Here is a 23,309-nt window from a genome sequence, read left to right as displayed (position 1 = left end):
TTGGGTCGCCATACAGTGACATAATGGCGTTTCTGAACTGTTGAGGAAAACCAAACTTTTGCAAAGTACTCATCATATAGTATAGTAGTTATATTCTTGTACATAGGAGCAGTATTATAGTAGTTATATTCTTGTACATAGGAGGCAGTATTATAGTAGTTATATTCTTGTACATAGGAGCAGTATTATAGTAGTTATATTCTTGTACATAGGAGGCAGTATTATAGTAGTTATATTCTTGTACATAGGAGGCAGTATTATAGTAGTTATATTCTTGTACATAGGAGCAGTATTATACTAGTTATATTCTTGTACATAGGAGCAGTATTATAGTAGTTATATTCTTGTATATAGAAGCAGTATTATAGCAGTTATATTCTTGTACATAGGAGCAGTATTATAGTAGTTATATTCTTGTACATAGGAGCAGTATTATAGTAGTTATATTCTTGTACATAGGAGCAGTATTATAGTAGTTATATTCTTGTACATAGGAGCAGTATTATAGTAGTTATATTCTTGTACATAGGAGCAGTATTATAGTAGTTATATTCTTGTACGTAGGAGCAGTATTATAGTAGTTATAGTAGGGGGCCATTGACATAAGGGGTCTGAACTGGGGTCTAATTAATTTTTTTCTTTTCTTATTGTCCTCCTCTAAAACCTAAGTGCGTATTATGGGCCGGTGCGTGTTATAGGGCAATAAATAGGGTATATATTCTAGTAGAAAGCTTTTACTACATCTCTACAACGCTGCCTGCTATTTGACAATATCTGTGTGGCAGGTAATTTTCTGCTCTCTGGATGATCACACCTTCCCCCAGTATTACAATATACGGTATTTGGCTTCCACTTTGTTTGCATGGAAAATGCAAAGTAGTTCTAGATCTCACAGGGAACGACATGAAAATAATGCCCGAAAGGCAGAATTAGGCCTCATGCACACGACCGTTGTGTGCATCCGCGTCCGTGGTTCCGTTTTTTTTCGCGGACCCATTGACTTTCAATGGGTCCGTGGAAAAATCGGAAAATGCACCGTTTGGCAGCCGCATCCGTGAGCCGCGTTTCCTGGCCGTGAAAAAAATATGACCTGTCCTATTTTTTTCACGGTCAACGGTTCGCGGACCCATTCAAGTCAATGGGTCCGTGAAAAATCACGAATGCACACAAGATTGTCATCCACGTCCTTGATCCGTGTCCGTTTTTTCCTATCATTTCAATGGCAAACTTGACTTTTTTTTCATTTTTTATCTCCGTGGATCCTCCAAAAATCAAGGAAGACCCATGGACGAAAAAACGGTCACGGATCACGAACCTACGGACCCCGTTTTTGCGGACCTTAAAAAAAAACGGTCGTGTGCATGAGGCCTTATTTGTATTGGCTTCTCCACAGAAGGAAATCTGTATTTCTGCTACTTGTGGTCCGCACCGTACGCAGATGACATTTTGTATAACGGGGAGTAGTAAGGAGAATAATAGAGGCTCAGTTCAGACCTGAGCGTTCTGAAAGGAGCGCTCTGTATGCGCGATTGTACGGGCGTTTACAATCGCGCATACAGAGACAAGCGTACACACAGTGTCGCGCGTTCCCGAAAGTCTATGTACGGGAACGCGCGACAAGCGCCCAAAAAAACGCTCCTGTACTTGTTTGAGCGTCGGGCGTTTTACAGCGCGATCGTACGCGCTGTAAAACGCCCAGGTGAGAACCATTCCTATAGGGAAGCATTGGTTTCTCCTTGTTGAGCGTTTTACAGCGCGTAGGAACGCGCTGTAAAACGCTCAGGTCTGAACTGAGCCTAAAGGGGTTGTCCAAGTTATTTTTATTGATGACCCATCCTCAGGATAGGTCATCAATATCTGATTGGAGGGGGTCCGACACTGAGCACCCCCGCTGATCAGCTGTATGACGAGAAGGTGCGTGCCGTGCCAGCGATGCCTCCTCTTCACCGTTTATTTGCTCGTGTGACACCCGCAGCGGTGAGCAGGTGTAATTACAACCCGTCCCATTATTTTCAATGGGACGGCTCGTTACTACTCAAGCGTATGGGGGGGAGTTGTTCTATTGAAATGAACAGAACGGCTTAGGTGTAATTACAAAAAAATTGAATTTTTCTTTTGCAAATTTATTGAAAAGAAAGGTCTAAAATTTTGCATGGACGCAAGTCTTCAGCCACTTTACTCGGGACATAACCCTGCAGACCCTATTCTATGACGCTTGACATTTTGCTCTGGGCCCCCCCAGTTTTCCTTAATCATCTCTGAGACGTTCTACACCTTGATTGGAGTCACCTGTGGTAAATTCAGTGGATCGGACATGATTTGGAAAGAGACAGCCCTGTCTATAGAAGATCTCACTGCTGACAATCAATATTAGAGCAGAAACCAAGTCATGAGGAGGAAAGAACTGCCTGTAGAGCTCAGAGACAGGATTGTGTGGAGGGACAGATCTGGAGAAGGGGACAAAAAATGTCTGCTGTACTGACAGTTCCCAGGAGCACAGCGACCTCCATAATTCTTACATGGAAGAAGAAGAACCAGGACTCTTCCTATAGCTTTTGTTAGTGATGAGCGAAGTGAGCTTTGGATGCTTCGTTCAAAACTTCGGAATAATACTGCACGGAAACCCATCTCCATACAGTATTAGAACGTATGGGCTCCGATGAGCCGAAGTAAGTTATTTGCCAAGTCGTGCGTGACTTCGCTGAATAACTTCAGTAGTTGATTTTTAAAGTGGAAAACCACTTTAAAACTTGAAATGGTTCTGACTAGTACCGGGCCAGAGATCATCTGGTACTGGTTACGAGGGAGTGCGGGAGTTGAACTATTGGCTCCTTGTGCCCCCTTATAGGCCGAAGGCCCCTAGGCCTGAGGCTGTGCTAAGATCCAGGATCGTCGCGGTCACAGATGGCGTGATGACGTCATCAAGCCACCATGGACCCGGCGCAGGAGGTTACAATGACGTTCTCGGCCACCTGTAACGTAATGCAGGCAGCCGGGGCAGCAAGGTGGAAGAGACCTGCAGCGCAGATTGGGGGATACTATATGTAAAGAGACACGACTGGGGGGCATTGTATGTGACGAGGGCACGACTGGGGGCATTATATGTGAAGAAGGCACGACTGGGGGTATTATATGTAAAGAGGCAATGTGGCCCCAATAAGTTTAATAAAGGGCAGGAGCCCCCTCCCCCACTATAAATTAAATTTAAAAAATGGCGCAGACATGCGCAGTGGTTACTGTGCTGAAGATCTGCCTTCAGCACAGTAACCATCAGGGACCCCATGACGGAGATCACATCCATTATATTTACATGGGCCGCGCTTCTCTCTCCCCTCAGTGCAGTTGTTCTATGAGGAGAGATCAGACTTCTGTCCTGGCTGTGCGATTTACTGTGAAAAAAAGAGAAATCCGTTCATAGACTGTCTGTCCGTAACTGGCGGGTAGTGGGCGTCCCTCATTAGGCGTCTATTAGGGTCGGTCAGTTACTTTCATTAGGGACTGTGTGTCCGTCTGTCACTGAAGGTCAGAGGCCAACTGTCACTGTCAGTCGGTCAGTCGGCATCTCTTAGGGTCCGTCCATAATTGTCGGTCAGGGGGCGCACTGCTACTGATGCTAGCGAACGCTTACTTTAAATTTTTAGGGTGGCTTATATCTAAAAAAAAAATTTTCTTTCTGAGCTTTTTAGTAAATAAAATGGCTCAGAGATTATTCAGTGCAGAGCAGGCATATGAATTTCTATGTCTGACACCGCTTCAGAGGCGGAAATATTTTCCGATAGCGGGGACTCTAGCTCCGCTTCCATCCCCAGACCCCACAGCCCTATGGGGGTAGAAGTCACCACATCATCTCATTCTCCACCCAGCGGTCTCGTCCACTATGTGGGTTCCTGCTTCATCATCCCCCCCCCCCCCCAATTTTTATTACTCCCCAAATTAATGTGGATATCACCAATTTTACCCCCTTTGTGGCCGATAAAGTCCTAGAATTAATTGTGCAGCAGACTCATCTGTAGCGCCGCACAGCTTGCTGTAGAAAAGCCCACGTCTATTTATCGGAGAGGATGGACCCTCACAAACAAGTGTCCCTGAAATAAAAAAAAAATTTGGGGCTTACCCTTGACATGGGCATTGTAAAAAAGCCATCTGTCCGATTGTATTGGGCTGCGAGTGCTGTCCACTCAACCCCTGTGTTTGCAGCAGTTATGTCTCGAAACCGCTATGAAGCCCTAATGCGGTTTATGCATTTTTTGGACAATTCCCAAGTCCCTCCCAGAACTGACCCAGCCTACGACCACCTAAATAAATTGAGACCCCTTATTTCCCTTCCTTAGGGATTTATTCTTAAAATGATATACCCCTGATAAAAATCTGTCCGTTGATAAATCCCTTTTTAGTTTTACAGGCGCCTTTCCTTCCGTCAGTTTATTCCCCCTCCAAGCGTGTCAGATATGGGGTAAAATTATATAGGGTGTGCGAGAGCATAACCGGCTACACCTGCGGTCTGTCTGTATATGAGGGCAGAGACTCCAAACTTAACCCCCCTAGGCTGACCCCAAAATAGTGGGACATCAGAAAAAAATTGTGTGGGATCTATTGGCGCCGTTCCTGCACAAAGGGTACCACGTGTACACCGATAATTTTTATACCAGCATACCCCCTTTATAAATCCTCAGATTGCCACCTATAATAGTTTTGTTTTATTTAAAAAGGCCCAAGGAACCCTCAGCTTCCTCGAGTTCCAGGAGAAGGAGGTTGGGAGTCTCCTGTTTGAGTCCCCCGCCGGCCGCATACAAATATAAAATGTATTATTGAATTAAAAGTTATTAAACATGCCCCCCTCACTCCTAATAGTACCGTATATCCAAATTTCTTCTGTATAATGCCGGCAGGCGGGCCGGGCGGCCGGCGCGTCCCTCAGTGACGTCACTTGTCTGCGCCGCCTGCTTCATTCATAAAGGAGGCGGCGCAGGCACGTGACATCAGGGAGTTACGCTGCCGCCTGCCCGTCCTGCCTGCCGGCATTATACAGAAGAAATTAGGATATACAGTACTATTAGGAGTGAGGGGGGCATGTTTAATAACTTTTAATTCAATATTACATTTTATATTAGTATACCGGAGCGGTGCGGTGGGGCTATAGTACACTGACTGCACCGCCCCACCGCTATTGCCGGCCCCCAGCTCCTCCTCCCAGTCCTTCCCCCGGCCCCCGCTCCGTACATCGCATCCAGCGATGTAAAACTGCCAGCATTCGCCCCATAAGACGCAGGGGCATTTTCCTCCCATTTTTGGGGAGGAAAAAGTGCATCTTATGGGGCGAAAAATACGGTACTTCTTCATTTTCATGTGCTCTGTACAAAAAAAAAAACTGTCCTTAAATTAACACTTTTGTGTAAAAAATGAAAAAAAATATATAATTCCGCTTAGCATTAATTTCTGCAAAAAACTAGGGGGTCTAAAAGCTCACTACACCCCTAGATAAATACCTCAGGGGGTCTAGTTTTCAAAATGGGGGTTTCTATAATTTTGGCAGCTCAACGCCATTACAAGTCTGCAATGGGGCCTAAAACATTTTCAAGCAAATGTGTCCTGAAAGCCCCAGGTGCTACTTTATGTTTGGGCCCTGCCGTGTGTCAAGCCATAAGATTAGGGCCACATTTTCAAGTGCCCTGTAGAAAAAAAAACAAAAAAAAAAAACAAACAGTCTTTAAATTGACACGTGTAAAAAAAAATGAAAAAAGTTTTTTTCATTTTTTTTCACCTTAGCATTAATTTCTTTAGAAAACTAGGGTGTCAGAAAACACAACACCCATAGATGAATACGTTAAGGGGTTTCGTTTTCAAAATGGGGTCACTTTTGGGGGGGGCAATTACTCTGACACTTATAAGCCTCTGCAAACTTGGCTTGTTGCAGGAAAAAATATGTACTTCAAAAATGTTTAACATTAATGTAAAATGGTATATCTCCCAAATTAAATAAATAAAAGTAAAAGTTTTTTGTAAGTGCAGCCAAAATAGAGTGAAGATGTGGAAATATATTTCTGATAAAAAAACTATTGAATAGTATTTATGTATGTGAAATATTGCAGTTGAAAATAGCAAAATATGGCAATTTTCATAGATTTTTAATTTAATAAGATATGAATATTGTATCGGTAAAATGTTACCACCTAAGTAAAGTACAATATGTGACGAGAAAACAATGTCAGAATTACTTTTATGTGCAAAACCTTTACGAAGTTATTCTCTGCTAAAGTGACATGTCCGGATTTCCAAAACCTGGCTTGGGCATTAAGGAGTTAATACTAAACAGGGGTGTTTAGTATTAGTGTCCCGAGTAGAGGGGCTGAAGACTAGTGTCCCGAGTAGAGGGGCTGAAGACTAGTGTCCCGAGTAGAGGGGCTGAAGACTTGTGTCCCGAGTAGAGGGGCTGAAGACTTGTGTCCCGAGTAGAGGGGCTGAAGACTTGTGTCCCGAGTAGAGGGGCTGAAGACTTGTGTCCCGAGTAGAGGGGCTGAAGACTTGTGTCCCGAGTAGAGGGGCTGAAGACTTGTGTCCCGAGTAGAGGGGCTGAAGACTTGTGTCCCGAGTAGAGGGGCTGAAGACTTGTGTCCCGAGTAGAGGGGCTGAAGACTTGTGTCCCGAGTAGAGGGGCTGAAGACTTGTGTCCCGAGTAGAGGGGCTGAAGACTTGTGTCCCGAGTAGAGGGGCTGAAGACTTGTGTCCCGAGTAGAGGGGCTGAAGACTTGTGTCCCGAGTAGAGGGGCTGAAGACTTGTGTCCCGAGTAGAGGGGCTGAAGACTTGTGTCCCGAGTAGAGGGGCTGAAGACTTGTGTCCCGAGTAGAGGGGCTGAAGACTTGTGTCCCGAGTAGAGGGGCTGAAGACTTGTGTCCCGAGTAGAGGGGCTGAAGACTTGTGTCCCGAGTAGAGGGGCTGAAGACTTGTGTCCCGAGTAGAGGGGCTGAAGACTTGTGTCCCGAGTAGAGGGGCTGAAGACTTGTGTCCCGAGTAGAGGGGCTGAAGACTTGTGTCCCGAGTAGAGGGGCTGAAGACTTGTGTCCCGAGTAGAGGGGCTGAAGACTTGTGTCCCGAGTAGAGGGGCTGAAGACTTGTGTCCCGAGTAGAGGGGCTGAAGACTAGTGTCCCGAGTAGAGGGGCTGAAGACTTGTGTCCCGAGTAGAGGGGCTGAAGACTAGTGTCCCGAGTAGAGGGGCTGAAGACTTGTGTCCCGAGTAGAGGGGCTGAAGACTTGTGTCCCGAGTAGAGGGGCTGAAGACTAATGTCCCGAGTAGAGGGGATGAAGACTTGTGTCCCGAGTAGAGGGGCTGAAGACTAATGTCCCGAGTAGAGGGGCTGAAGACTTGTGTCCCAAGTAGAGGGGCTGAAGACTAATGTCCCGAGTAGAGGGGCCGAAGACTTGTGTCCCGAGTAGAGGGGCTGAAGACTAATGTCCCGAGTAGAGGGGCTGAAGACTTGTGTCCCGAGTAGAGGGGCTGAAGACTTGTGTCCCGAGTAGAGGGGCTGAAGACTTGTGTCCCGAGTAGAGGGGCTGAAGACTAATGTCCAGAGTAGAGGGGCTGAAGACTAATGTCCCGAGTAGAGGGGCTGAAGACTAATGTCCCGAGTAGAGGGGCTGAAGACTAATGTCCCGAGTAGAGGGGCTGAAGACTAATGTCCCGAGTAAAGGGGCCGAAGACTTGTGTCCCGAGTAGAGGGGCTGAAGACTAATGTCAATGTTAGATTTTAGTTTTTTCTTATCACCTTCTGTTCTCATTATGGGGATCTGATGGCACAAGGAGCGCGAGAAGGGGGTGCGAGGACAGCGAGGGGGTGCGAGGACAGCGAGGGGGTGCGAGGACAGCGCACGGTATCTGACCCGGATTACCTTCCTCGAACTATTTTTTTTTTCTGCATATGTTCTAACAGCATCTTATGTGTAACTCGGCCCACGGGGCTGTAGTAGAATTTTTGCTGCAGCTCTGGATGTAACTAAAGCATCATTGTTCAGCCATACTCAATTCCTCATCATTGTCAAGAACTCTGATTGCTGCCAGAAACTGGAAACATTCATTGCTAAGATTTACAAATTAGAAATCCAATCAGTCCACGTCCTGCTCACACAGCTGAGGATTTGTTACAATTTATGCATGTGACTAAAAGCCATCAGCCAATGACAGAGACAGATTTCTGCTGCTCAGTGGATTACCTGCACCAGCACACTGTAACAGCCCATCAGCTGTGTGCGCAGCTCTAGGCGAAAAAGGTTTCCATTCACTGATGGCAAGCAGAGGCCATGAAAACGGTGAGGAATTAAAAACGCACAGTCTAGGAGACGTGCCACATCAGGCTGTGGCCGGTGACACGTATGTGATACATGTGGCCTGAGCAGGGGCAGCGTTCTCACGTCAGTACGTTATATGTACGCGGCGTCATTATTTGTACAAGCTGGTGACGACGACCGGACACCAGTGACTCACCAGTCAGGAATAGGGAGCGGTGAACATATAGGCCGTATATATTAACCCCTTAACGACAAGCAGTTTTCGTTCTTTCCTACCCGCCTTCCAAGAACCATCACTTTATTTTTCTGTTGCGGCACTCCGTTTCTGTGGCGCGTCACATCTGAGGGGGGGGGGTCAGATGTAAAGCACAGTCAGTGTCCACCGCGTATGGGGCGGACTCAGCTCCTGAGCATGCGCCATACTGTCCCTGTGCACATGTTCCTTAGGGGTTAACCCTTTCCCGACATGCGACGTACTATTACGTTACATGTCGGGTCTTTAAAGATGGCGCCCGCTCATAGCCATAGCAACCGGGTGCCTGCGGTAAAGCCGATCACGGAAATTTAACCTTTCCGATTCCATTTTCAAGCTTGACCACTTCATCCGGGAACGCTAAATGAAAACGCAAAGTCAAAAAAAACTCTGGGATAGAAGGGGTTAAAGTAGCAAACCCACCGAGCACAGGAGTGACAGGCCCGCACACACACTGAAAATCTATAACCCTCATCATCTTCACCACACCTAATATGGATGCAGCTGCAGTGGGGGGGGGAGAAACTTTCCACCTCTTCACCGCCATTCCCTGACGTCCGCCATCTCGTTTTGTATCTCCAGCCACTACACAGGCCTATAGGTTGCTATAGTAACCGGCAACAAACAATCCCTGTGTAGTCAGATCCTACCGTGACCCGAGTCCAGTTCAGTGGAAAGGCGGGAAGTCTACATTTTGAAGGCGTCACATGCTCGCTTAAACGAACGTATAATGAACTGCACTTTCAAGATCTCCGCTTGCTGTCAGTGAACTAGAACATGCATTGGACACATCCAGGGACGCCCATCGGACGTACACCTCGATGCATTTTTTATCAAAGCTCTCTCATTTTAGAGGTGTATGGTTCCATTTGCAAACAGCAAGCAGAGATATCGTCAGAGATGAGGACCTGAAATACAAAAGTATATCACAGGGTTGCACAGAGAAGACGACACAAGAGCCATGGCGTGGGCACAGTGACTATGGCCGGTACCAACGTCCAGGGCCGGGACATGGGTGACATCCTTGGCACCGCCATCTTCACACGTGATGTTCACTATTTCCCGCTGCCGTGTGTCATACAATGTAGTGGAGGCCGCTCGCGACATCTTGAGGCTGACAACACACATGATGCAATCTGCAGGGTGTGGAGAGGCCGTAAACGTCCAAGATGGAAATACCCCTCAGAAACCTTGCAAAGTGCATGACAGGAAGTGTTGTCGTAGGGACACAATGTCCTTGCATACACCCCGGGGACTGCACCTTTTGTAAATCTCTATTCCCAAACAGTGACAACCTCACCTACCAATGTTCTTTACTCAAAGGGAAGGTTGTCAAGTTTCTTATACTTCAAGGGGGAAAAAAATTAAAATTAAAGAAAAAAAAAAAGAAAAGAAAAAAAAAAAAAAAGAAATAAATCAATAAATCGAGAGTGAGGAGAGGCCCCCCCCCCCCCCCCCCTTATATGTGTCCCCCAGGTTAGGGGGGGTTGGATATCAGGACTTACCAGCAGGCTATGATGCAGAGCGCAGTGAAGATGACGATTGGGATCGGGTAGGACGCGCACAGCAGACCGTGGCGGTAAAAGGCCTGTGATATCTTCTCGCGCAGCTTATCAGTGAAGGGCATCCTCAGATGCTGTCACCTGCGCCCCATCACGAAAAGCGCCTGCAACGCTACTCCACAGCCGTCGGTCTTCTGCCGGGAGACATGAGCGACCTGCGTGAGACAGGAGACACATTCAGGACCAGTCTGACACATAAGAGAAGGCTGCAGCACTATAACTCCCAGCATGCCGCGGAGGTCAGCGCTCGCATTAACGCTCCTGCCCTTTAAAGTTATTTTCTACTTTATTTTAACCCAGTAAAGAACCAACAATTGTGTTATTACCTGGAAACTGTCAACAAGTAGGGCAGCAGCTGATGGCTTATTGAACGGCAGGTCTATGTATTCTAATAAAGGTTCCCGCCAGGATCGAGATCAAAAAGGAGTAATGCGGACCGCACAACGGACACGGTAGTGTGCACGAGGCCTAACAAACAGTCCTTATTACCAAAAGGACCCAAAGAACACCATTATAGAATCAAATTACTACACAGAGATATGTAAAAAGAATACTGCCAGTCAACAGCAACAAGCCTACTTGCTGATGGTTTCCATGTATGTTGTTTTTTTTCAAGACACAAGGAAGTTTTTGAAAACAGCAAAAATGACCACAGAACACAAGTCCCCATAATAATAGTGATAAGATAGATCATCTGTAGGCCGTGCCTCACTGATACAGAATCTGGCAATGCTGCGGAGCTGAAAGCAAAGGAGACACAGGGGATGGGTAGTGCAGAATAACGACCCACAGGTTCCTGTCTGTCCAGGGGTCTGTCAGAGGCCTCCGTGTCCTGCACCGCCACCGATCTGTTATCCCATAGCCACCCCTAGCTCTGGAGTATAATACAGGATGTAACTCAGGATCAGTACAGGATAAGTAATGTAGGTACACAGTGACTGCACCAGCAGAATAGTGAGTGCAGCTCTGGAGTATAATACAGGATGTAACTCAGGATCAGTACAGGATGAGTAATGTAATGTATGTACACAGTGACTGCACCAGCAGAATAGTGAGTGCAGCTCTGGAGTATAATACAGGATGTAACTCAGGATCAGTACAGGATAAGTAATGTATGTACACAGTGACTGCACCAGCAGAATAGTGAGTGCAGCTCTGGAGTATAATACAGGATGTAACTCAGGATCAGTACAGGATAAGTAATGTATGTACACAGTGACTGCACCAGCAGAATAGTGAGTGCAGCTCTGGAGTGTAATAGAGGATGTAACTCAGGATCAGTACAGGATAAGTAATGTATGTACACAGTGACTGCACCAGCAGAATAGTGAGTGCAGCTCTGGAGTATAATACAGGATGTAACTCAGGATCAGTACAGGATAAGTAATGTATGTACACAGTGACTGCACCAGCAGAATAGTGAGTGCGGCTCTGGAGTATAATACAGGATGTAACTCAGGATCAGTACAGGATAAGTAATGTATGTACCCAGTGACTGCACCAGCAGAATAGTGAGTGCAGCTCTGGAGTATAATACAGGATGTAACTCAGGATCAGTACAGGATGAGTAATGTAATGTATGTACACAGTGACTGCACCAGCAGAACAGTGAGTGCAGCTCTGGAGTATAATACAGGATGTAACTCAGGATCAGTACAGGATAAGTAATGTATGTACACAGTGACTGCACCAGCAGAATAGTGAGTGCAGCTCTGGAGTATAATACAGGATGTAACTCAGGATCAGTACAGGATAAATAATGTATGTACACAGTGACTGCACCAGCAGAATAGTGAGTGCAGCTCTGGAGTATAATACAGGATGTAACTCAGAATCAGTACAGGATAAGTAATGTATGTACACAGTGACTGCACCATCAGAATAGTGAGTGCAGCTCTGGAGTATAATACAGGATGTAACTCAGGATCAGTACAGGATAAGTAATGTATGTAAACAGTGACTGCACCAGCAGAATAGTGAGTGCAGCTCTGGAGTATAATACAGGATGTAACTCAGAATCAGTACAGGATAAGTAATGTATGTACACAGTGACTGCACCATCAGAATAGTGAGTGCAGCTCTGGAGTATAATACAGGATGTAACTCAGGATCAGTACAGGATAAGTAATGTATGTACACAGTGACTGCACCATCAGAATAGTGAGTGCAGCTCTGGAGTATAATACAGGATGTAACTCAGGATCAGTACAGGATGAGTAATGTATGTACACAGTGACTGCACCAGCAGAATAGTGAGTGCAGCTCTGGAGTGTAATACAGGATGTAACTCAGGATCAGTACAGGATAAGTAATGTATGTACACAGTGACTGCACCAGCAGAATAGTGAGTGCAGCTCTGGAGTATAATACAGGATGTAACTCAGGATCAGTACAGGATGAGTAATGTATGTACACAGTGACTGCACCAGCAGAATAGTGAGTGCAGCTCTGGAGTATAATACAGAATGTAACTCAGAATCAGTACAGGATAAGTAATGTATGTACACAGTGACTGCACCATCAGAATAGTGAGTGCAGCTCTGGAGTATAATACAGGATGTAACTCAGGATCAGTACAGGATAAGTAATGTATGTACACAGTGACTGCACCAGCAGAATAGTGAGTGCAGCTCTGGGGTATAATACAGGATGTAACTCAGGATCAGTACAGGATAAGTAATGTATGTACACAGTGACTGCACCAGCAGAATAGTGAGTGCAGCTCTGGAGTATAATACAGGATGTAACTCAGGATCAGTACAGGATGAGTAATGTATGTACACAGTGACTGCACCAGCAGAATAGTGAGTGCAGCTCTGGAGTGTAATACAGGATGTAACTTAGGATCAGTACAGGATGAGTAATGTATGTACACAGTGACTGCACCAGCAGAATAGTGAGTGCAGCTCTGGAGTATAATACAGAATGTAACTCAGGATCAGTACAGGATAAGTAATGTATGTACACAGTGACTCTAAAAGCAGAATAGCGAGTGCAGCTCTGGAGTATAATACAGGATGTATCTCAGGATCAGTACAGGATAAGTAATGTAATGTGTGTACACAGTGACTGCACCAGCAGAATAGGGAGTGCAGCTCTGGAGTATAATACAGGATGTATCTCAGGATCAGTACAGGATAAGTAATGTATGTACACAGTGACTGCACCAGCAGAATAGTGAGTGCAGCTCTGGAGTATAATACAGGATGTAACTCAGGATCAGTACAGGATAAGTAATGTATGTACACAGTGACTGCACCAGCAGAATAGTGAGTGCAGCTCTGGAGTATAATACAGGATGTAACTCAGGATCAGTACAGGATAAGTAATGTATGTAAACAGTGACTGCACCAGCAGAATAGTGAGTGCAGCTCTGGAGTATAATACAGGATGTAACTCAGAATCAGTACAGGATAAGTAATGTATGTACACAGTGACTGCACCATCAGAATAGTGAGTGCAGCTCTGGAGTATAATACAGGATGTAACTCAGGATCAGTACAGGATAAGTAATGTATGTACACAGTAACTGCACCAGCAGAATAGTGAGTGCAGCTCTGGAGTATAATACAGGATGTAACTCAGGATCAGTACAGGATAAGTAATGTATGTACACAGTGACTGCACCAGCAGAATAGTGAGTGCAGCTCTGGAGTATAATACAGGATGTAACTCAGGATCAGTACAGGATGAGTAATGTATGTACACAGTGACTGCACCAGCAGAATAGTGAGTGCAGCTCTGGAGTGTAATACAGGATGTAACTCAGGATCAGTACAGGATAAGTAATGTATGTACACAGTGACTGCACCAGCAGAATAGTGAGTGCAGCTCTGGAGTATAATACAGGATGTAACTCAGGATCAGTACAGGATGAGTAATGTATGTACACAGTGACTGCACCAGCAGAATAGTGAGTGCAGCTCTGGAGTATAATACAGAATGTAACTCAGAATCAGTACAGGATAAGTAATGTATGTACACAGTGACTGCACCATCAGAATAGTGAGTGCAGCTCTGGAGTATAATACAGGATGTAACTCAGGATCAGTACAGGATAAGTAATGTATGTACACAGTGACTGCACCAGCAGAATAGTGAGTGCAGCTCTGGAGTATAATACAGGATGTAACTCAGGATCAGTACAGGATAAGTAATGTATGTACACAGTGACTGCACCAGCAGAATAGTGAGTGCAGCTCTGGAGTATAATACAGGATGTAACTCAGGATCAGTACAGGATGAGTAATGTATGTACACAGTGACTGCACCAGCAGAATAGTGAGTGCAGCTCTGGAGTATAATACAGAATGTAACTCAGGATCAGTACAGGATAAGTAATGTATGTACACAGTGACTCTAAAAGCAGAATAGCGAGTGCAGCTCTGGAGTATAATACAGGATGTATCTCAGGATCAGTACAGGATAAGTAATGTAATGTGTGTACACAGTGACTGCACCAGCAGAATAGGGAGTGCAGCTCTGGAGTATAATACAGGATGTATCTCAGGATCAGTACAGGATAAGTAATGTATGTACACAGTGACTGCACCAGCAGAATAGTGAGTGCAGCTCTGGAGTATAATACAGGATGTAACTCAGGATCAGTACAGGATAAGTAATGTATGTACACAGTGACTGCACCAGCAGAATAGTGAGCGCAGCTCTGGAGTATAATACAGGATGTAACTCAGGATCAGTACAGGATAAGTAATGTATGTACACAGTGACTCCACCAGCAGAATAGTGAGTGCAGCTCTGGAGTATAATACAGGATGTAACTCAGGATCAGTACAGGATAAGTAATGTAATGTATGTACACAGTGACTCTAAAAGCAGAATAGCGAGTGCAGCTCTGGAGTATAATGCAGGATGTAACTCAGCATCAGTACAGGATAAGTAATGTATGTACACAGTGACTGCACCAGCAGAATAGTGAGTGCAGCTCTGGAGTATAAAACAGCATATAACTCAGGATCAGTACAGCATGGTGGACAGTTCTGGTTTGTATGAATTTTGCAAGAAGCAGAAGTAGAGATACTGTGCGGTGTTCGCTGCGTCCATGAGAAAAACCACAACTCATTCATCAAGCCTTGGGTCAAACATTCACTTCATGATCCTCGCTGCTGTCCCTGTAATACCTTCCTGCAGGTTTTCTTCCCTCCCCGGCCCCTGATAGAACATATTGTGAAAATGCTAGTGACCGCTTCCATTTGGAGGCACAGGAAGGCGAGAACAGCGCTGCACTGGCTGTACTCGCCTTCCCTGGTTTTCTTCCGGCCCCGCTCTGTGTCCGGACATGTACAGGGTCAGGACGTGGAGCACGTAGATGCGCACTATGACCTGACTGTGCGCTGTGGCAGGAAGACGACCAGGGAGGGCAAGTGAATCTGCCAAGTGGCAGCGCTGTCCGGAGCTGGAGAGATACGTTTATTTTTTTATTTAGGCTACTTTCACACTCTCGTTTTGGACGGATCCGTTAATAATACAATAATACAACCGCATGCATCCGTCATGAACGGATCTGTTTGTATTATCTGTAACATAGCCAAGACGGATCCGTCATGAACTCCACTGAAAGTCAATGGGAGATGGATCCGTTTTCTATTGTGCCAGATTGCGTCAGTGAAAACGGATCCGTCCCCATTGACTTACATTGTGTGTCAGGACGGATTAGTTTGGCTCAGTTTCGTCAAGTGGACACCGAAACGCTGCAGGCGGCCTCCAGAGCGGAATGGAGACGGAACGGAGGCAAACTGGCGCGTTCTGAGCGGATACTTCTCCATTCAGAATGCATTAGGGCAAAACTGATCCGTTTTGGACCGCGTGTGAGAGCCCTGAACGGATCTCACAAACGGAAACCAAAACGCCAGTGTGAAAGTAGACTTATTTTAAATGTCTGATCTGAGGCTGGGGGGGGTCTGATAAGGGTCTGATCTGAGGCTGGGGGGGGTCTGATAAGGGTCTGATCTGAGGCTGGGGGGGTCTGATAAGGGTCTGATCTGAGGCTGGGGGGGTCTGATAAGGGTCTGATCTGAGGCTGGGGGGGTCTGATAAGGGTCTGATCTGAGGCTGGGGGGGATCTGATAAGGGTCTGATCTGAGGCTGGGGGGGGTCTGATAAGGGTCTGATCTGAGGCTGGGGGGGATCTGATAAGGGTCTGATCTGAGGCTGGGGGGGGTCTGATAAGGGTCTGATCTGAGGCTGGGGGGGGGGTCTGATAAGGGTCTGATCTGAGGCTGGGGGGGGGTCTGATAAGGGTCTGATCTGAGGCTGGGGGGGGTCTGATCTGAGGCTGGGGGGGGGTCTGATCTGAGGCTGGGGGGGAGTCTGATCTGAGGCTGGGGGGGAGTCTGATCTGAGGCTGGGGGGGGGGTCTGATCTGAGGCTGGGGGGGGGTCTGATCTGAGGCTGGGGGGGGGTCTGATCTGAGGCTGGGGGGGGGGTCTGATCTGAGGCTGGGGGGGAGGGTCTGATCTGAGGCTGGGGGGGATCTGATAAGGGTCTGATCTGAGGCTGGGGGGGGTCTGAGAAGGGTCTGATCTGAGGCTGGGGGGGATCTGATAAGGGTCTGATCTGAGGCTGGGGGGGGTCTGAGAAGGGTCTGATCTGAGACTGGGGGGGTCTGATAAGGGTCTGATCTGAGGCTGGGGGGGATCTGATAAGGGTCTGATCTGAGGCTGGGGGGGGGTCTGAGAAGGGTCTGATCTGAGACTGGGGGGGTCTGATAAGGGTCTGATCTGAGGCTGGGGGGGTCTGATCTGAGGCTGGGGGGGGTCTGATCTGAGGCGGGGGGGGGGTCTGATCTGAGGCTGGGGGGGTCTGATCTGAGGCTGGGGGGGTCTGATCTGAGGCTGGGGGGGGTCTGATCTGAGGCTGGGGGGGTCTGATCTGAGGCTGGGGGGGTCTGATCTGAGGCTGGGGGGGTCTGATCTGAGGCTGGGGGGGTCTGATCTGAGGCTGGGGGGGTCTGATCTGAGGCTGGGGGGGTCTGATCTGAGGCGGGGGGGGTCTGATCTGAGGCTGGGGGGGTCTGATCTGAGGCTGGGGGGGTCTGATCTGAGGCTGGGGGGGTCTGATCTGAGGCTGGGGGGGTCTGATCTGAGGCTGGGGGGGTCTGATCTGAGGCTGGGGGGGTCTGATCTGAGGCTGGGGGGGTCTGATCTGAGGCTGGGGGGGTCTGATCTGAGGCTGGGGGGGTCTGATAAGGGTCTGATCTGAGGCTGGGGGGTCTGATAAGGGTCTGATCTGAGGCTGGGGGGTCTAATCTGAGGCTCTGATAAGGGTCTGATCTGAGGCTGAAGGGGGTTGATCTGAGGCTGGGGGTCTGATAAGGGTCTGATCTGAGGCTGGGGGGCCTATTGGAGGTCTGGTCTGAGGCTGGGGGGTTCTGATAAGGGTCTGATCTGCGGCTGGGGGGGGTCTAATCTGAGGTCTGATCGGGGCTGATCTGAGGCTGGGGGGGGTTTGATCTGAGGCTGCGGGGGGGGTTTGATCTGAGGCTAGGAAGGGTCTGATGGGGGGGGTCTGATTTTTTATGGCCACCGAACGATGTTACAAATATTCAAATGGTTCTCGGCAGCAAAAAGGTTCCCCACCCCCGCTGTAAGGTAAACCTCCATGCAGGGCGAGGAGCAGTGACAGGGACGAGCTCTGCCATATACATGTTACATACAGCAGCCTTACGGTGATACAATGTGGGGTCAGGCGTGCGATACAGCGTCAGTCTACGGTATATGGCAGGCACTTACTGCTGCTTACCCTCCTGCTGTATCGCAGTTGCGCAGAACATGAGACTGAAGCGTGTAACTTGGAGTAAGGTCGTCTGATCACCACACGCAGGACGCACACGTCCTCCCGTGACACAAATACACCGACAGTCAGCTGACTGGACAGTCATGTGGCCTAGTAAAGGGGGCGGACATAACCCTCATCCGGCAGCACTACACGGCACGGAGGAGCTCACACTGCGAGCGTCTGAAATACTCTGTAACACCACTGCAAAAGACGCCACAATGTGAGAAGGGCCCACGTACAGCACTATCCCTGCACCCGAAAAGTGGCCCAAAAAGCCACAAATTGTGTGTATTTTGGGCAAAAATCTGCACCAGAAATCTGTGATACTGCGACACTATGAAACAAACAATACATAAAACCACCTGACACTATGTAACCATATATAAAAACCCCTGACACTATGTAACCATATATAAAACCACCTGACACTATGTAACCATACATAAAACCACCTGACACTATGTAACCATACATAAAACCACCTGACACTATGTAACCATATATAAAACCACCTGACACTATGTAACCATATATAAAACCACCTGACACTATGTAACCATATGTATCAGTAAGTTAGTAAAGTGCACTGACGGGGAGGGGACGATGGCAGTCAGCCATTACATTAGAAATTACTTTTTTGGGGGGGAACTTACATAATTTTCATTAATTAAAATGTCAGAAGGCCTGAGCCCCCAACCCCAGGACATACATGGATGATGTCACCCTGAGTTGGGGGAGGGGCTGTTTACATGAGCTGGGGACGGCCTCGGCCATGCACGCTGCCCTCCATGGATGCAGGCTAGATTGTGTAATGCCTATTACAGGGCCTGAAGGGGCGCAGTAGAAGCCTGTATGAATATGCATGTTGTTCCAGGAAATATTCTGAGAAAAGTTTTATGGAAAATCTCCCAGACTCAGAGTTGCAGAGACGGGTGTCCAGGGCTCGGGTGACTATTCCGCCTCATCCAGCGGCCATACCGCAGCCTGCGTCTCACCCCCACCCCTTACACAGGAGCCCTGTCTCCACTACATTCCCATGGGAAACATGAAGCTGGGGCAGGAGGGGTCGCCCAGCACAACAAACCCTCTGTGCTTCCATCCCTGAACACCAGGCCTTGTCCTGAGACACCTCAGAGATAAGCAGCGTCCAGGCTGGGCGCTGCTCCTCTCCTCCGAAGCTTTCTACTGAGGCCAGATGCTGCAAAACCCATCCGGCAGTTCTGTCTCAGCAGACACGTAATGATTACAAGAGGGGTCCGAGTAGACACTGGGTCCTGCCACAAGAGGGAGTAACAGTGCTTCCCCCACTGCACTATAAAAGGCTCTCAGAGGCTACTTTTGGGTGGTGTACCTCTTAGTGGGAGATCATTGACTGCCAGACATGTCTCTATGACGCACTGGAAAACATTTTGACCAGGTGATAGATTCTGAGGGGGCGCATCACTGAGAGAAGCAGGATGGTTGTTTCTGTGAATTGCCCATCATCTTGGTCGTTCTGACCTCTCTGTTAGAAGATGTTGGGAGCAGTGGTTACGTGAGGGCACACATGGCGCGCAGACTCCGGACTGCCCCCGCTGTTGGTGTGATGATCTGGGAGCCATCACGTACGACAGGCGGTCACCCTGAGTAGTGATACGAGGACACTAACAGCTCAGCGATACGTGCAGGGCGTCCTGCCGCCACATGTGCTCCTCTCATGGCGGGATAATGCTCGCCCGCAAACAGAAAGATTTCCCAGGAATGTCTCCTGCAGATTACACACCAGGTCTGCCCGCTCACCGGGCTTATCACCGATCCAGCATCCATGGGATCAGCTGGGACGCCAGCTTCACCAACCTACGAGTGCAGGATCTACAGGCCCAGCTGTAACATCTGTGGGCAAATGTGCCATTGGATACCATAACCTGGCCTCCAGGCTAGAGGCCGCACCTCACCTGGCCTCCAGGCTAGAGGCCGCACCTCACCTGGCCTCCAGGCTAGAGGCCGCACCTCACCTGGCCTCCAGGCTAGAGGCCGCACCTCACCTGGCCTCCAGGCTAGAGGCCGCACCTCACCTGGCCTCCAGGCTAGAGGCCGCACCTCACCTGGCCTCCAGGCTAGAGGCCGCACCTCACCTGGCCTCCAGGCTAGAGGAGCAGAAGCCTTTATCCACACCTTGCAGTCAGAAGACATGTGAATAACCCTCCCTGATCCGTGCAGCCCATTCCTTCTGAGACCAGGAGGTGGCGCCAGCAGTGGATCTATGACACTGATGCCTCAGTAGTGCTGCATTCTCATGGCGTCTCCCCATGATGCAGGCGGCGCCCCCTAGCATCTGTCCTGACCCCGGGGGAGCGGCCACATCCTCCCTCACCCTCCAAAATATTATACCTGGCACAAAGAAATAAGATTAGGCCAAAATCCCTTCCCCTTTATCCGATCAGCGTCAGAAACAAAAGATTCCATTCAGGACGAAACCTGCGGGAAGTAAAAAAGCCAAAGACTCCGAGGACGGGCACACCGCGCCAACAGGCTGCCCATTAACCCTGAACAGCATATATACCCCACTCTCCTACCGCCCTGTCTATGTGTCTGTCTACACTGCAGTCCTGGAATTCTATTCATGAACTAGGCGGGTCAGGATGTGCGAATCTCAAAGACACGCAGGACTCAGGCTGTACAATCATTTGTCTCATCCCTAAGATGCTTTTATAAGGCTTTGGCCCCTTTAAATACCAGCAGTGCGTCGCTTATCAGCGCAGCCGCTTATCGCTCATATAAGACATACTGTTGTCTCATCCTCCAGCTTCTTATAAACTCCCGGAAAATAATGGAACGTAACAATAATCAGCTGATAACAAGCAGGGGCGGGGCCTGGAGCGTAATAAGCATCCATGATAATTGGGGAAAGACGAGAGAAGGGACTGAGCGGCGTCTGCTCTGCGCTGTCCTCGACGGCCCCCAAGGCTGCTGCGCTCCGATCCAAGGGCGATGGTTACCAAGGTCAGAGCCATCCCACATCCATCTCCAGGACCCGAGGACGCAGATTAAAGGGGTCGTACACTGCCAGAAAAACAAGCCTGCCGACTGTTTCCACTGCCAGAAAAACAAGCCTGCTGACTGTTTCCAATAACAACCAGCAGAACGGTCAATGCAGCCCTGGAACAGCTTTCAGTTGGCTGGTGAATACTCATGTGACTATAAGCCCCACCCAATAGGGAGGAGTTAAACCCAGATGTATAATAGAGACCCCCAGACACCTCCTCACGTGATGTATAATAGAGGAGACCCCCAGACCCCTCCGCACGTGATGTATAATAGAAACCCCCCAGACCCCTCCTCACGTGATGTATAATAGAGGAGACCCCCAGACACCTCCTCACGTGATGTATAATAGAGGAGACCCCCAGACCCCTCTTCACGTGATGCATAACACAGGAGACCCCCAGACCCCTCCTCACGTGATGTATAACAGAGGAGACCCCCAGACCCCTCTTCACATGATGTATAATAGAAACCCCCAGACCCCTCTTCACATGATGTATAATAGAAACCCCCCAGACCCCTCCTCACGTGATGTATAATAGAGGAGACCCCCAGACCCCTCCGCACGTGATGTATAATAGAGGAGACCCCCAGACCCCTCCTCACGTGATGTATAATAGAGGAGACCCCTCCTCACGTGATGTATAATAGAGGAGACCCCCAGACCCCTCCTCACGTGATGTATAATAGAGGAGACCCCCAGACCCCTCCTCATGTGATGTATAATAGAGGAGACCCCCAGACCCCTCCTCACGTGATGTATAATAGAGGAGACCCCCAGACCCCTCCTCACGTGATGTATAATAGAGGAGACCCCCAGACCCCTCCTCACGTGATGTATAATAGAGGAGACCCCCCCTCACGTGATGTATAATAGAGGAGACCCCCAGACCCCTCCTCACGTGATGTATAATAGAGGAGACCCCCAGACCCCTCCTCACGTGATGTATAATAGAGGAGACCCCCAGACCCCTCCTCACGTGATGTATAATAGAGGAGACCCCCAGACCCCTCCTCACGTGATGTATAATAGAGGAGACCCCCAGACCCCTCCTCACATGATGTATAATAGAGGAGACCCCCAGACCCCTCCTCACGTGATGTATAATAGAGGAGACCCCCAGACCCCTCCTCACGTGATGTATAATAGAGGAGACCCCCAGACCCCTCCTCACGTGATGTATAATAGAGGAGACCCCCAGACACCTCCTCACGTGATGTATAATAGAGGAGACCCCCAGACCCCTCTTCACATGATGTATAACACAGGAGACCCCCAGACCCCTCTTCACATGATGTATAACACAGGAGACCCCCAGACCCCTCCTCACGTGATGTATAATAGAGGAGACCCCTTTTCACGTGATGTATAACACAGGAGACCCCCAGACCCCTCCTGAGTCCTCACATGTATAATAGAGGAGACCCCCAGACCCCTCTTCACGTGATGTATAATAGAGACCCCCAGACCCCTCCTCACGTGATGTATAACAGGAGGAGACCCCCAGACCCCTCCTCACGTGATGTATAACAGAGGAGACCCCCAGACCACTCCTCACATGATGTATAACACAGGAGACCCCCAGACCCCTCTTCACATGATGTATAACAGAGGAGACCCCCAGACCCCTCCTCACATGATGTATAACAGAGGAGACCCCCAGACCCCTCCTCACATGATGTATAATAGAGGAGACCCCCAGACCCCTCTTCACATGATGTATAACAGAGGAGACCCCCAGACCCCTCCTCACATGATGTATAATAGAGGAGACCCCCAGACCCCTCCTCACATGATGTATAATAGAGGAGACCCCCAGACCCCTCTTCACGTGATGTATAACAGAGGAGACCCCCTAGACCTCTCCCCACATGTATAACAGAGGAGACCCCCTAGACCTCACCTCACGTGATGCATTACATACAACACTGGGGATGGGTCATAGTTGACAGTTTCAGGGTCTATGATGTCCCCATCCTGTACATTATAGGGTATTGCGTCATGCCGCGTGGGGTATGACGTCACATAAACAGCGGTAATGGTGGCGGTGTTACCTGTGAGCGAGGTAAAAGGAACCTGCGGTGAGTCCTCCGGTGACCCGTGTACGGAGAGCGGGGCTCGAGCACTCGTATCCGGCACACACAGCTCCGCGCCCGCCCTGCAACCCCCGACCCTTCCACTCTCACCCGCCCAGTCCGGCTGTCACTGCCACAACTACGGAACCACAGCGACGCCTGATGGCCGGAGGGGGAATGACAGCGCCTCATGACACCTGCTGCTCCCCTGGGGGAACTCATAATGAACAGCGGCATCTAGCGGCTAAAAGTGGAACTGACCCTTATATCACATTGCTGCTGAATGCACTCCTCCTATAGAGGGGAGGTTGTGCT

The 23,309-nt window shown here is 48.7% G+C and overlaps 1 protein-coding gene across 3 annotated transcripts in view; it reads right to left on the bottom strand.

Annotated features, from left to right (window-relative positions):
- Positions 1-23,097, bottom strand: part of LOC121000800 (SREBF chaperone) — a 47,206-nt gene extending 24,109 nt beyond the window's left edge. For all 3 annotated transcript variants that reach the window (XM_040431443.1, XM_040431444.1, XM_040431445.1), the window contains exons 1-2: positions 22,974-23,097; positions 10,041-10,252 (exon numbers count right to left, since the gene is read on the bottom strand). In XM_040431443.1, the coding sequence (XP_040287377.1) occupies positions 10,041-10,162 (122 nt within the window). In that variant the 5' untranslated portion in view covers positions 10,163-10,252; positions 22,974-23,097. The remainder of the gene's footprint in view (positions 1-10,040; positions 10,253-22,973) is intronic.
- Positions 23,098-23,309: the final 212 nt, after the last annotated feature.

This window comes from Bufo bufo, chromosome 5 (genome assembly GCF_905171765.1).
Source record: "Bufo bufo chromosome 5, aBufBuf1.1, whole genome shotgun sequence".
NCBI classification, from domain to species: Eukaryota; Metazoa; Chordata; class Amphibia; order Anura; family Bufonidae; genus Bufo; species Bufo bufo.
Note: the sequence above shows the minus strand (reverse complement) of the source record. Positions and strands in the feature narration are given on the sequence as shown.